This window comes from Pituophis catenifer, unplaced genomic scaffold (genome assembly GCF_029215685.1).
Source record: "Pituophis catenifer annectens isolate HBS135680 unplaced genomic scaffold, rPitCat1.0.hap2 SCAF_18, whole genome shotgun sequence".
Lineage (NCBI taxonomy): Eukaryota > Metazoa > Chordata > Lepidosauria > Squamata > Colubridae > Pituophis > Pituophis catenifer.
This window is the reverse complement of record NW_027256898.1, coordinates 9,697,413-9,710,278: the sequence shown is the minus strand read 5'-3', so window position 1 is coordinate 9,710,278 and position 12,866 is coordinate 9,697,413. Positions and strand designations below refer to the sequence as shown.

The 12,866-nt window shown below is 43.7% G+C and overlaps 1 protein-coding gene across 1 annotated transcript; it reads right to left on the bottom strand.

Annotated features, from left to right (window-relative positions):
- Window positions 1-4,062: 4,062 nt before the first annotated feature.
- LOC139326013 (natriuretic peptides A-like) lies at window positions 4,063-11,102 on the bottom strand. The gene is made up of 3 exons (XM_070956096.1): window positions 10,852-11,102; window positions 8,282-8,546; window positions 4,063-4,334 (listed from the first exon to the last, which is right to left on the bottom strand). Exons 1-3 carry the CDS (start codon window positions 10,969-10,971, stop codon window positions 4,318-4,320), a joined length of 402 nt encoding a protein of 133 aa, XP_070812197.1. The 5' UTR covers window positions 10,972-11,102; the 3' UTR covers window positions 4,063-4,317.
- Between the last annotated feature and the right edge of the window lie 1,764 nt (window positions 11,103-12,866).

Genomic DNA, 12,866 nt, shown 5'->3' with positions numbered 1-12,866 from the left:
AAGAAAAATCTCGGAAGAACACGCAGCCTCTCCAGACCCTAAGAGAGAATGCTGGGCTCATGTTCTAGGAAGCAGATGTGAACAATGAAGGACTTGGCTGGTTGAGGGCAAAAAAGGATGATGGCTTAATGGAGGCTTGTCTGCCTTTCGTTGACCATGAATTTTTTTAATGTAGTGCCCGTATTGTGCATGCCTAACAGTTCATCCTCGGGCCTGCTGACTGCAAGGAAATAGATATTTTTGGATTGGGAGGAGATAACGTTTGATTGACGTCTGGAGGTCTTCGTCAGGAAGGAGGTCTTGGGAGTGAGAGAGAGAGAGATCTGGATAGTTGTAGCCGGGATGGTTGAGTAGATACCCTCAGCGTAGGAGATGTTGCATTGCCAGAATGGGTCCCACCCCAGCTTTCTTCAGGATTTGATTAAATCTTTTGGCTCCCCATCTTACCACAAGGTAACTCTTTGCATTTCTTGTCAATAACTGCAACTGATGTTGTGTCAGAAGTACATATTTCTAAAAGGACGTTTGGCCTATGAGTGTGGGCATTCTTTTTTTTAAAAAAAAATTATTTATTTAACAGATTAACAGAGTTGGAAGGGACCTTATAGGTCATCTAGTCCAACCCCCTGCTTAAGCAGGAAGACCCTACACCATTTCTGACAGATGGCAGCCCAGTCTCTTCTTGAAAGCTTCCAGGGATGAAGCTCCCACAACTTCCAAAGGCAACTTCTCTTCCATGGGTTGATTGCTCTCACTGTCAGGAATTTCCTCCTTATTTCCAGGTTGAAATTCTCCTTGTTCAGTTTCCATCCATTGTTCCTTGTGTGGCTTTCGGGTGCTTTGGAGAATAGCTTGACCCCCTTCCTTCTCTTTGTGGCAGCCCCTCAAATATTGGAAGATGCTATCATGTCTCCCCTGGTCCTTCTCTTCACTAGACCAGCCATGCCCAGTTCCTGCAACCGTTCATCGTATGTTTGAGCCTCCAGTCCCCTAATCCTCTTGGTTGCTCTTCTCTGCACTTTTTCTAGAGTCTCAACATCTTTTTTCTAGTGTGGTGACCAAAACTGGATGCAGGATTCTAGGTGTGGTCTTACTAAGGCTTTATAGAGTGCTATTAGTACCTCTCTTGATCTTGATTGTATCCCTCTGTTAATGCAATTTAGGATTTCATTGGCTTTTTTGGCTGCAGTTGCACACGGCTGGCTGATATTTAGCTGGTTGTCCACTAAGACTCCAAGATCCTTCTCACAGTTACTGCTATTATGCCTGCTTTCACCCAGTCTGTATGTGTGTATCTTTGGTTTTTCTTGCCTAAGTGTAATTATTTTTTTATTTTATTAATAACATAAGATACAAAAATGCCAAAGAAAACAATAGGAAGGATAGGAGAGGGAAAGGGGAAGGGAAAAATGTAAGGAAGAAGGAGAAAAAGAAAGAAAAAGCATTGACTTCCCACACCCTTTGGTGCAGTAGAATAAATTATAATAACCTCCACTTTTTACTTTGAAGTAATAATATCAGCTAGCCATTTCTAGAACAACCAACCTACACTTCGATTCCCACAAAGGACGAACGGCTGCAGGAGTTGATGGGAGTTAGCAGAGATGGCTAAACTGATTGATTGCTTTGATTAAAGACAAAAGACCTCAATTACGTTTGTTCCTATTCGGAAACCGCTTCTGGACTTTGTGCTCGAGGTAGGGGAAAAAAATGAAACTTTGATTTTGGGTTTTAGGCGGGGCAATTCTTGTATCGCTTAGGACACTCTCTGATGCCGGGGGCAAGGACACCCCTCCCCAATCACCCAGGTTTCTCTGCTTATAGTTTGGGATCCATTTATTCATCCTTTGCAGTGATAGGCCCAAAGGATCAGGAAATAGAGATAGTCCTTGACTTACAACAGTTTGTTTAATGACCGTTCAGTCTTATGACAGCACTGAAAAAAGGAACTTATGACCATTTTTCACACCGATGACCATTGCAGCATCCCTGTGATCAAAATTCAGACGCTTGGCAACTGACTCACACTTACGACGGGTTGCAGTGTCCTGGAGTCATGGGATATCCTTTCGCGGCTGCCTGACAAGCAAAGTCAAAGGGGAAAGCCCGATTTGCTTAACAACTTAACTTACTTAAGTTGTTAAGGACTGCAGTGGTCCTTGCAACTGTGGCAAGGAAGGCCCTAAAATGAGACAAAACTCACTTTTCAAAATGTCTCGCTCAGCAACATAAATTTTGGGCTCAGTTGTGGCCATAAATCGAGGACTGCCTGTATTTTAGACTTTAGAAGCAGAGGAAAATGGATAGAGAGATGGTAGGGAGTTAGATGCCTTAAATCCTTGATGGAGATTAAGAGGAATAAATTAGCAACTCGGCAGCGCTCGTGTGCCCACTGATATGGCTCCACGTGCCACCTGTGGCACGCGTGCCATAGGTTCGCCATCACGGATTTAGCGTACTGTCTGGGTTAATTTGTTTATATAATAATGCTTTTTCAGTTCCTAGTTTCTCCCTCTATTATCCAACCCTTGACAAAACAAGTCCCAAGTTCGAAAATATTCTGTATCTTCTTTTTCTTTTATCCTCAGTGTTAGTCTATCCATTTCTGCACAGTCTAATATTTTTTAAATTATATTTTCTTCTGTAGCTATGCCTGACTAGGTGGCTCAGTGGCTAAGACACTGAGCTTGTCAATCAGGAAGGTCGGCAGTTTGGCGGTTCAAATCCCTAGTATAGGTCTCCTGCGTGAGCATGGGGTTGGACTAGATGACCTCCAAGGTCCCTTCCAACTGTTACTGTTACTTTAGATGTCTCCTCATTTTTCCGATATTGTACAAATTCAATTCTTCCTGCTGTCAAAAACATGTAATCTCTCTCTCTCTCTCTCTCTCTCTCTCTCTCTCTCTCTCTCTCATATGTATGTATGTATGTATGTATGTATGTATGTATTTTTCTCTCAGCAGGGTTTTTTCCTACGTAAATCAAGATCTTTATACAGCCATAGCTCAGTGAAATCCCATTCACTAGTTTCTAGGCTTTTTCAGACATCAAACTAGCATTTTGCTGTCTATTGGGAGACTAAGGGAGACTAAGATAGATCTACTTTGGACTAATTAGTCCTCATCAGTTAGCCACACCCTCATCTCATGTCTCCTCCCCATAAAGGTCAAATATTTATACTGTGGGGGTAAAACATCCCTAATACCCCCTCGGGGTGAATATAGCGGCTGCGCTGCCCAGCTGATCGGTCCTGGCTGCCTTCCGCAGCGGCCACGCACCACCCGCTGGGCCATTCCAATGGCGAGGAGGACTGTTGCCGCCAGATGTGTAACTGCCCAGGCAGTTACCATGGCAGCCAGCCATGTGCAGCCCCAATGCTGCCGGCCGCCAGATGGTGGTTACTGGTGGGCGTGGGCAGCCGGATGGATAGGGGTTGGAGCCCAAAGACTTATAGTGATTTTGTGTATGATTTTACTTTATAATGTGCATATTGTACGTATACTTTTAAAAGCCTGTAAGGATTGGGATACATAAATACCCGGGCAATAACGCCGGGTTACCAACTAGTATTAAATATACATTCCCTTTATCATATTTTTCTGGTACTATGCCTAATAAAAATAGTTCTGGTTTATAATCTATATGCTGCCTTAACATTTTTTCTAACCATGTATGCACTTTCATACAAAATTTCTTTTCTTTTTTTTGCTTTTCGACACGTCCACCACATGTGATAATATGTGCTCAATATTTGATTAAATTTCTAACATTTGGCACCAAGTGTCAGGAATTTTGATCATGTGACCATGGGGCTGAAACAAAGCTCACATAAAAATGTTCCTAAGTCACTTTTTTTCAGGGCCGTTGTAACTTTGAACGGTCACTAAATGAACTGTTGTAAGTCGAGGACTACCCATAGAGATCTCAGGAATGTGGGCCGAGGCAGCTGGACCGTGCAAATGTCTTGTTTTGAAAAAGAGGAAATAGCAAACTTCTTTAAAAACGCAAAGCGAGCGGAAGAGTCGAAAGCGAGCGACGCAATCCCAGACCACAAAAACAGAATAAGATAATCATACTTTTAATGATAGTTTCAGGCTAAGTTCTCTGTGCTGAAAATAAGAAAACAATTTTTTTTCTTTTTTTTTGAAAAAGGAAGGGGGGCGGGAAAAAGAAGCAAACGAAGGCAGGTAATAAATAAGTTAATAAATAAATAAATAGGGGGAGCGCTCTCTCTCTCGCTCTCGCTCTCTCTCCTAGCGCCCACAGGTTGGAAAAAATCTTCGGAAATTCACACGCCACGGAAAAGGAGCGGCTTTTTTAGTGTCTTCTGGATCCTGTAAGCAAAGAAAGGAAAAACAAATTTGGTTAAGGGAGGAAAAAGCCAAGCTTGAGAATGATTTTATTTATTTATTATTTATTTATTATTTAAATTTTTATACCACCCTTCTCCCGAAGGACTCAGGGCGGTGTACAGCCAACAATAAAACACACATATCCATAAAATTTAAAAACAGTTTAAAAACATATTAAACAATTTGGCCCCAATATTATTAAAAACGAACTAAAACAGCCATTAAAAATCATGTTTAAGCCAGCCCAGCTTGTTGAAACAATAATGTCTTGAGGGCACGGCGAAAGGCACGTAGGTCAGGGATCATACGTATCTCCGGGGACAATTCATTCCAGAGGGCAGGTGCCCCCACAGAGAAGGCTCTCCCCCTGGGGGTCGCCAGTCGACATAATTTGACCGACGGCACCCAGGAGTCCCTCTCTGGGAGCGTATTGGCCGGTGGGAGGCTATCGGTGGCAGAAGGCGATCTCGTAAGTAAGTGTGAATCCCGTAAGATTTGTGCTGAACGACACCATGTCAAGGGGGTATTGGGGGTCCCAGGAAGAGGGAGTGTTTGCTTTAGGCTAGGCCAGGAGTCGGCAACCTTAAACACTCAAAGAGCCACAAAGCTCCTAACTGGAAGCCCCCGTTCAATTCTGGAGCCGACCGGAAGTCCGGTTCCCCTACCATAGAGTCTCCTCCTAGCGTGGCATCCTTTTTCCTCTACCTGTCCTAACCGAAAGCCCTATCAATTGTGGAGCCGACCAGCAACAGGGAGCCGCAGCAGAGGAATGAAAGAGCCACATGCGGCTCCAGAGCTGCAGGTTGCTGACTCCTGGGCTAGGCCAATGGCACCACATTACAGAAAAGATGTTACGACCTTTGGAAGAAGGGCAGAGAAGTGCAACTAAGAGGATTAAGGACCTGGAGACTACAAGATTCGAAGAACGGCTGCAGGATTTGGATTTGGCTGGTGTAGAAAAAAAAAAGAATTAGGGGTGACATGATAGCAGAATTCCAGTATTGGAGGGGCTGCCACAAAGAGGAGAGGGGTCAAATTATTTTCCAAAGCACCCGAAGGCCAGACAAGAAACAATGGATGGAAAATAATCAAGGAGAGAAGCAATCTGAATTTTAAGAAAAACTTCCTAACTTTGAGGACAATTAACCGGCGGAACAGCTTGCCACCAGAAGTTGCGGGTGCTTCATCCCTGGGGTTTTTAAAGAAAAGACTGGACTGCTACTTGTCTGGTTACAGAATGATAGATGTCAACGGGTGCCAATTTTTTGGGAGACATCTATCACAATTATTGGAAAAATACATTGACTTACATACTTATCGGCTCTCCACTCATGTAAATTAGGGAATGACCCTAACGGTTTGAGGTTATGTAGTTTCATAACAGGGATGTTATTATTCATGATTAATGTCAGTATTATTTTTAATTTATTGTATGTCTATTGGTGGTCGAGGACCGTAATAAAGTTGTATTCATTCGTTCATTCTCGGATGAGAAGCGAAATGTTTTCAAGGGAAAAAAAAGAAAAACCAAGGAAAGTCCAGTTGCCTTTTGAAAAAGCACCTTTGGGACATAATCAGAACAGAGTCCAAAGGTTGACTCAGCCTTCCATCCTTCCGAGGTAGGTAAAATGAGGACCCGGATTGTGGGGGCAATAAGCTGACTTTGTATAAAAAAGAACACCGCTTGGGGGGGGCGAAAGCCCTACTAAGCAGGTATATACAAAAGTATGAAGGCTATTGCTTAACGCATTGTAAGCCGCCCTGAGTCTCCGGAGAAGGGCGGCATATAAATCGAACCAATAGATAGATAGATAGATAGATAGATAGATAGATAGATAGATAGATAGATAGATAGATAGACTTTGGAGAGCTTCTAATCCACCCCCCCTGCTCAAACAGGAGGTCCTGTATCATTCCAGACAAGTGAGTGCCCAGTCTTTTCTTAAAAACCTCCAGTAATGGAACTTCTGGTGGCGAGGAGTTCCACTGGCTAATTGTCCTCACTGTTAGGAAGTTTCTCCTTAATCCCAGGTGGCTTTCTCTTTTTGATTAGTTTCCATCCGTTGTTTCTTGTCTTCTCAGAATAATTTGACCCCCTCTTCTTTGTGGCAGCCCCTCAAATGCAGGAATACTGCTATCATGTCACCCCCTAATTCTTCTTTTCTCTAGACTAAACATACCCAATTCCTGCATCCTTTCTTTATATGTTTTGGTCTCCAGGCCTTTAATCATCTTAGTTGCACTTCTTTGCACTTTTTTTCCCCCAAAGTCTCAACATCTTTTTTATAATATGGAGACTAAAACTGGATGCACTATTCCAAGTGTGGCCTTGCCAAGGCATTATAAAGCGATACCAATACTTCATGTGATCTTGATTTTATCCTTCTGTTAATGCAACCTAGGACTGAATTAACTTTTTTGGCTGCTGACACATATTGCTGGCTCATATTTAAGTGATTGTCCACTAGGACTCCAAGGTCCCTCTCACAGCTACTATTTTTGAGCCAGGTTTCACCTAATCTGTTCGCTTCTTCCGTCGGGACTTGAAGACTTGGCTTTTCAAACAAATAGGCTGAGACTGATTCCAGGCTTTATTATTTACTACTAATTAATTATTTGGATTAAATTATGATTTTATTGTACTTGTTTCTTAACTTGTGTTCGCCGCCCTGAGTCCTTTGGGAGAATGGCGGCATATAAATACATTTAATAAATAATAATACTAATAAATAAATAATCTGTACTTTGTATCTTTGGTTTTTCCTGCCTAAGTGTTAAAACCTTCTGCTGAGTTCTTTTTACATTTCTAAATTAAAGACAGCCTTCCTCGTAGAAATAATGAGGGGTGAAAGAGGATTTTTTTAAAAAGTTGCTTTTAAGATAGGAGGTCCTTGTGAAAGAGCCTTGGTAGTACAGTGGTCTAAAGCACCCTGTTATTAAGACTAGCTGCCTGCAATTACTGCAGGTTCGAATCTCACCAGGCTCAAGGTTGACTCAGCCTTCCATCCTTTCTAAGGTAGGTAAATTGAGGACCCAGTTTGTGGGGGCAATAAACTGACTTTGTATAAATATACAAAAGGATGAAGGCTATTGCTTAGCGCATTGTAAGCTGCCCTGAGTCTCCGGAGAAGGGCGGCATATAAATCAAATTAAAAAAAAAAAAGCAGCTGAAAGTTTGGCAAAAAAAAGAAAAGCTTTGAATCGGCTCAGGAATTATTTGAGGCTTTGATAAGCTCTTTCCGTGACTGCATTTTCCTTTGAGATAACCCTGGTTTTGGAGTGTCCCTTTCTCTTTAAGGGGCTTATATTTGCATTTGCAATGGCTCAGTGGCTAAGACGCTGAGCTTGTCGTTGGAAAGGTCAGCAGTTCAGCGGTTCGAATCCCTAGTGCCACGTTACGGAGTGAGCTCCCGTTCCTTGTCCCAGCTTCTGCCAACCTAGCAGTTCGAAAGCGCATAAAAAATGCAAGTATAAAAAAATAGGGACCACCTTTGGTGGGAAGGGAACAGCGTTCCGTGCACCTTTGGCGTTGAGTCATGCCGGCCACATGACCACGGAGACGTCTTCGGACAGTGCTGGCTCTTCGGCTTTGAAACGGAGATGAGCACCGCCCCCTAGAGTCGGGAACGACTAGCACATATGTGCGAGGGGAACCTTTACCTTATTTGCATTTGGGCGTGAAGGGCAGCTTCTTCCCTAAGTAACGGTGAGATCCTCAACGTAAAACAGAAGCGGCTTTTCTACTTTATCTCCAAAGCTGGCGCCGAAATATTGTGGTTGTAGATAATATTACCTTGGCTCATTTTAGAGGGCAACGGTGAGCTTTTTATTATAATTCACGGGGGAAACCATCTTTTCTTTTCCCAGAAATGTGGGGGATTTTTTTGAATAGGCTTTAAATTGGGGATCAGAGAATAGGATCCACTCACCTTTGCAACCCATCCCACTGACGGATCCGATCCGGTCCAACCGTCGGCCGAAGCAGCCCGATTCTCTCATGCTTTTGGCAGCTTGGATCCCTCTCATGTGCTTCAGCAGAGCCGTTCGGTCAGAGAAGACGGGGAAATCGTCGGCCAGGGGCTCATCGTTCAGGTCCTCTTCAGCCTGGCGATCTCCCCGAGCTTCAACGTCGTCAGGGTTGCCTTGCAAGTCCTCCATCAAAGCCACTTTCTCCTCCAACCTCTCCAGGAGAGCCTGAGGTGGGAATCGAGAAGGTCAATTACACAATATGGGCAGTCATGTCTATTGCACCCCCCAAAAAAACCCTCACCCATTGCTTCGTAGATAACTGATGGAGCCTTAAATTGAATTCTGACTAAATAGATCCTGAAGAGGAAACTCAAATCCTTTGGCCACCTAATGAGAAGGAAGGACTCCCTGGAGAAGAGCCTAATGCTGGGAACGATGGAGGGCAAAAGAAGAAGGGGACGGCAGAGAACGAGGTGGCTGGATGGAGTCACCGAAGCAGTCGGCGTGAGCTTCAATGGACTCCAGAGGATGGTAGAGGACAGGAAGGCCTGGAGGAACGTTGTCCATGAGGTCGCGATGGGTCGGACACAACTTCGCAACTAACAACAACAAAAATGTGATTTCAGTTTAAGCAAGAGATGGCTGCTCGGGCCACATTGTAAAGCCTTAGTTAAGGCCAGGGGTGAAATCCAGCAGGTTATGGAGAACCGGTAGTGGAAATTTTGAGTAGTTCGGAGAATCGTCAAATACCACCTCTGGCTGGTCCCAGAGTGGGATGGGAGTGGGGATTTTGCAGTATCCTTCCCCTACCATGCCCGCCACACCACGCCCACCAAGCCGCGCCCACAGAACTGGTAGTAAAAAAAATTGGATTTCACCACTGGTTAAGGCCACAACCGGAATACCACATCCCGTTTTGGTCACCACATTACAAAAAAAAGGCGTTGAGTCTTTGAGAAACATGCAAAGAAGAGCAACTAAGATGATTAAGGGCCTGGAGACTGAAACACACGAAGAAGGGTTGCAGGAACTGGGTATGGCTAGTCTAGTGAAAAGAAGGACTAGGGAGGATATGATAGCAGTATGCCGGTTATTTAAGAGATACCACAATTTATTTATTCTCCAAAGCACCTGAAGACAGGACAAGAAACAACGGATGGAAACTAATCAAGGAGAGAAGCAATCTGGAATTAAGGAGAAACTTCCTAACAGTGAGGACAATTAACCAGTGGAACAGCTTGCCACCAGAAGTTCTGGGTGCTCCATCAATGGAGATTTTTTAAGAAGAGACTGGGCTGCCACTTGTCTGAAATGGTATAGCGTCTCCTGCTTGAGCAAGCGGGTCGGACTAGAAGACCTCCAAGGTCCCTCCCAGCTCGATTCGGATTCTGATTCTGTTAAGTCAAATCTGCCCAGAAGAGCCAGGAATTTGCATTTTGAAGCAAACTAGAGGAAAAAATAGACCTGAAACCGGTACGTCTTGGGGCATATTTGACTGGCCCCGAATGTTGATCTCTCCTGTTTATAAGAATGTAAAGAAAAATCTTTTTCTCTGTTTGGGATCCTTAACTGTTGATGCTCCCACTCTGCCTGAAAATAATTTGAAGGAAGGGGAGAACGTGTGTTTTTCAGGAGTTTCTCCCAATTTTTTTTTTTTTACAAAACCTCCTTTACATTGGGGCTAGTCCTGCTTCCTGGAGCCATTGGGAAGCCATTGAGAAGAACAGAATCCGAAGGGACCTTGGAGGTCTTCTAGTCCAACCCCAGCAGGAGACCCAATTCCATTTCTGATAGATGCTTGTCTGATCTCTTTCTCTCCGGCTAAAACACACCAGCTTTTTCTGCCGAAGGCAAACACCGCCTTCCCACATCAACTCCCTGCTTCCAATGGAGTCAGCCAATCTGCGACCTGGGTATGAAATCGACGGCTGTTCCTTTAGGGTAGACTGCTCCTGAACCTGGGTTCCCTACGACTGCTCCTGAAAGAATCCTCTCCTAAGAGGCTTGCGGGCTATTGCGAGGGGGAATAACAGAAAAGAGCTGGAAGGGCCTTGGTGGCGCAGCAGACTATAAAGTGCTGTTAAAGTAGCACTTAGCTGCCAGCTGCCTGCAATTACTGCGAGTTCAAATCTCACCAGGCTCAAGGTTGACTCAGCCTTCCATCCTTTCGAGGTAGGTAAAATGAGGACCCAGTTTGTGGGGGGCAATAAGCTGACTTTGTATAAAAAAGAACACCGCTTAGGGGGGCCCAAAAAACCCTACTGAGCAGGTATATACAAAAGTATGAAGGCTATTGCTTAACGCATTGTAAGCCGCCCTGAGTCTCCAGAGAAGGGCGGCATATAAATCAAACTAATAAATAAATAAATAAATAAATAAATAAATAAATAAATAAATAAATAGGGACCTCGGAGCCCCAGCTCCTCAAGCCGGAGACACCTACGCCATATCAGACAAATTGATTGCCGCCAGTGCCTGTTGGATAATTCCCCGAATCCAGATCAAGATCCCAAGAAGCCCCTTCTCTTACCTCCATGTTCGCTAGCTCCTCGGCCGAGCTGAGGCTATGGATGGGGTGAGCCGCCGGATGCTGGAACCCGAGAAAAAACACCAAGGAGACCACGGTGAGGAATGAACCCTTAGCATCCATCCTTGGAGATCACGAGTCGGCTGTTTTCAGAGGGGGCTTCTTAACCTTCTCTCTCTCGGTCTCTCTCTCTGTCTCTCTGTCTCTCTCTCAAACCGCAAGTTCTTATATACCCTTCGGAAGCGAGCTTTGCTTTCCTGGGTTATCTGGAGCGCATTCCAGTGCCGCGGCTGGCATGCTGCGTTTTCCAAAAGAGAAGATTCTCTTTATTAGGTGTCACGGGGCAAAGCGGCCTCTTTTCGGAGGCATGCGAGTCACAAGTCAATGATTTCATGTCGCCGGGATCTCCAGCGTTGATACCACGAGTGGAGATTACACACCCATTCCTGGCTGGGCATTCTTCGCATTTCTCTTTCCCTTCAACACCCCCCCACCACCACCACCTTTCAGGTTGATGGCCTTTGCGGGAAAGAGGGTCTTTCATTTTTCCCAACGAGGCTAAAAGCCTCCCGGAGAAAACTTCCTTGTATAGAAAAGGCACAAAAGAAGGCAGGCATTTTGGTGTCCCAGCATCGTTTATCGCTACCATATATGGCCTATGGAGAGTATTTTCTGCCTCTCTCCCCACTCCCAAATAAATATGGGGGCTTTTTTTCTTTGCAAGTTTTGATAGAATGGAATGGAATAGAATGGAACAGAACAGGATAGAATGCAGAGCAGAACAGAACAGAACAAAAGAACAGAACAGAACAGAATAGAATAGAATAGAATAGAATAGAATAGGGAATAGATTAGAATGGAATGGAGTGGAATGGAGTGGAGTGGAATGGAATGGAATGGAATGGAATAGAATGCAGAATGGAATGGAACAGAACAGGATAGAATGCAGATCAGAACAAAACAGAACAAAAGAACAGAACAGAACAGAACAGAAAGAATAATAGGGAATAGAAATAATAATATGGAATGGAATGGAACAGAACAGGATAGAATGCAGAACAGAACAGAACAAAAGAACAGAACAGAATAGAATAGAATAGAATAGGGAATAGATTAGAATGGAATGGAATGGAATGCAGAATGGAATGAAACAGAACAGAACAGGATAGTATGCAGATCAGAACAAAACAAGAACAGAACAGAACAGAACAGAACAGAACAGAACAGAACAGAATAGAATAGAATAGAATAGAATAGAATAGAATAGAATAGAATAATAGGGAATAGAAATAATAATTAGGAATGGAATAGAATGCAGAATGGAACGGAACGGAACGGGATAGAATATAGAACAGAACAGAACAGAACAGAATAGAATAGAATAGAATTTTATTGGCCAAGTGTGATTGGATACCCAAGGAATTTGTCTTTGGTGCATATGCTCTCGGTGTACATAAAAAGAAAAGATAACATTCGTCAAGAATCATAAGGTACAACACTTAGTGATAGTCACAGGGTACAAATAAGCAATCAAATCATACTAGGAAACAGTCAGTATAAATCGTAAGTATACCAGCAACAAGGTTACAGTCATAAGTGGGAGGAGATGGGTGGTGGGAACGATGAGAAGATTAATAGTAGTACAGTGATTAACTATTAGTGAATAGTTTGACAGTGTTGAGGGAATTATTTGTTTAGCAGAGTGATGGCATTCGGGAAAAAACTGTTCTTGATTTTGAAAAGTTGTCAGGCTTTTAAGGCGATTGGTTACTCTGAAAGGAGTTGTGGACGCAAAAGCATGCAGCATGCCGAAATCCGAAATGACTCACGGTGTGAATCTATTGAACCCTTAAAAACTACATGGCGAAGTTAGCTTAATTGTACACGCGCAGTTGCAACCTAGGAATCCAGCTGCTTCCGAAATGCTTGAGGGGAAAACAGCTCCTCTTTGCAGGTAGAGTGCTTCTGACGATGGAGGATCTTAATCTTAAAACTAATCACGGAGAGAAGCAACTTAG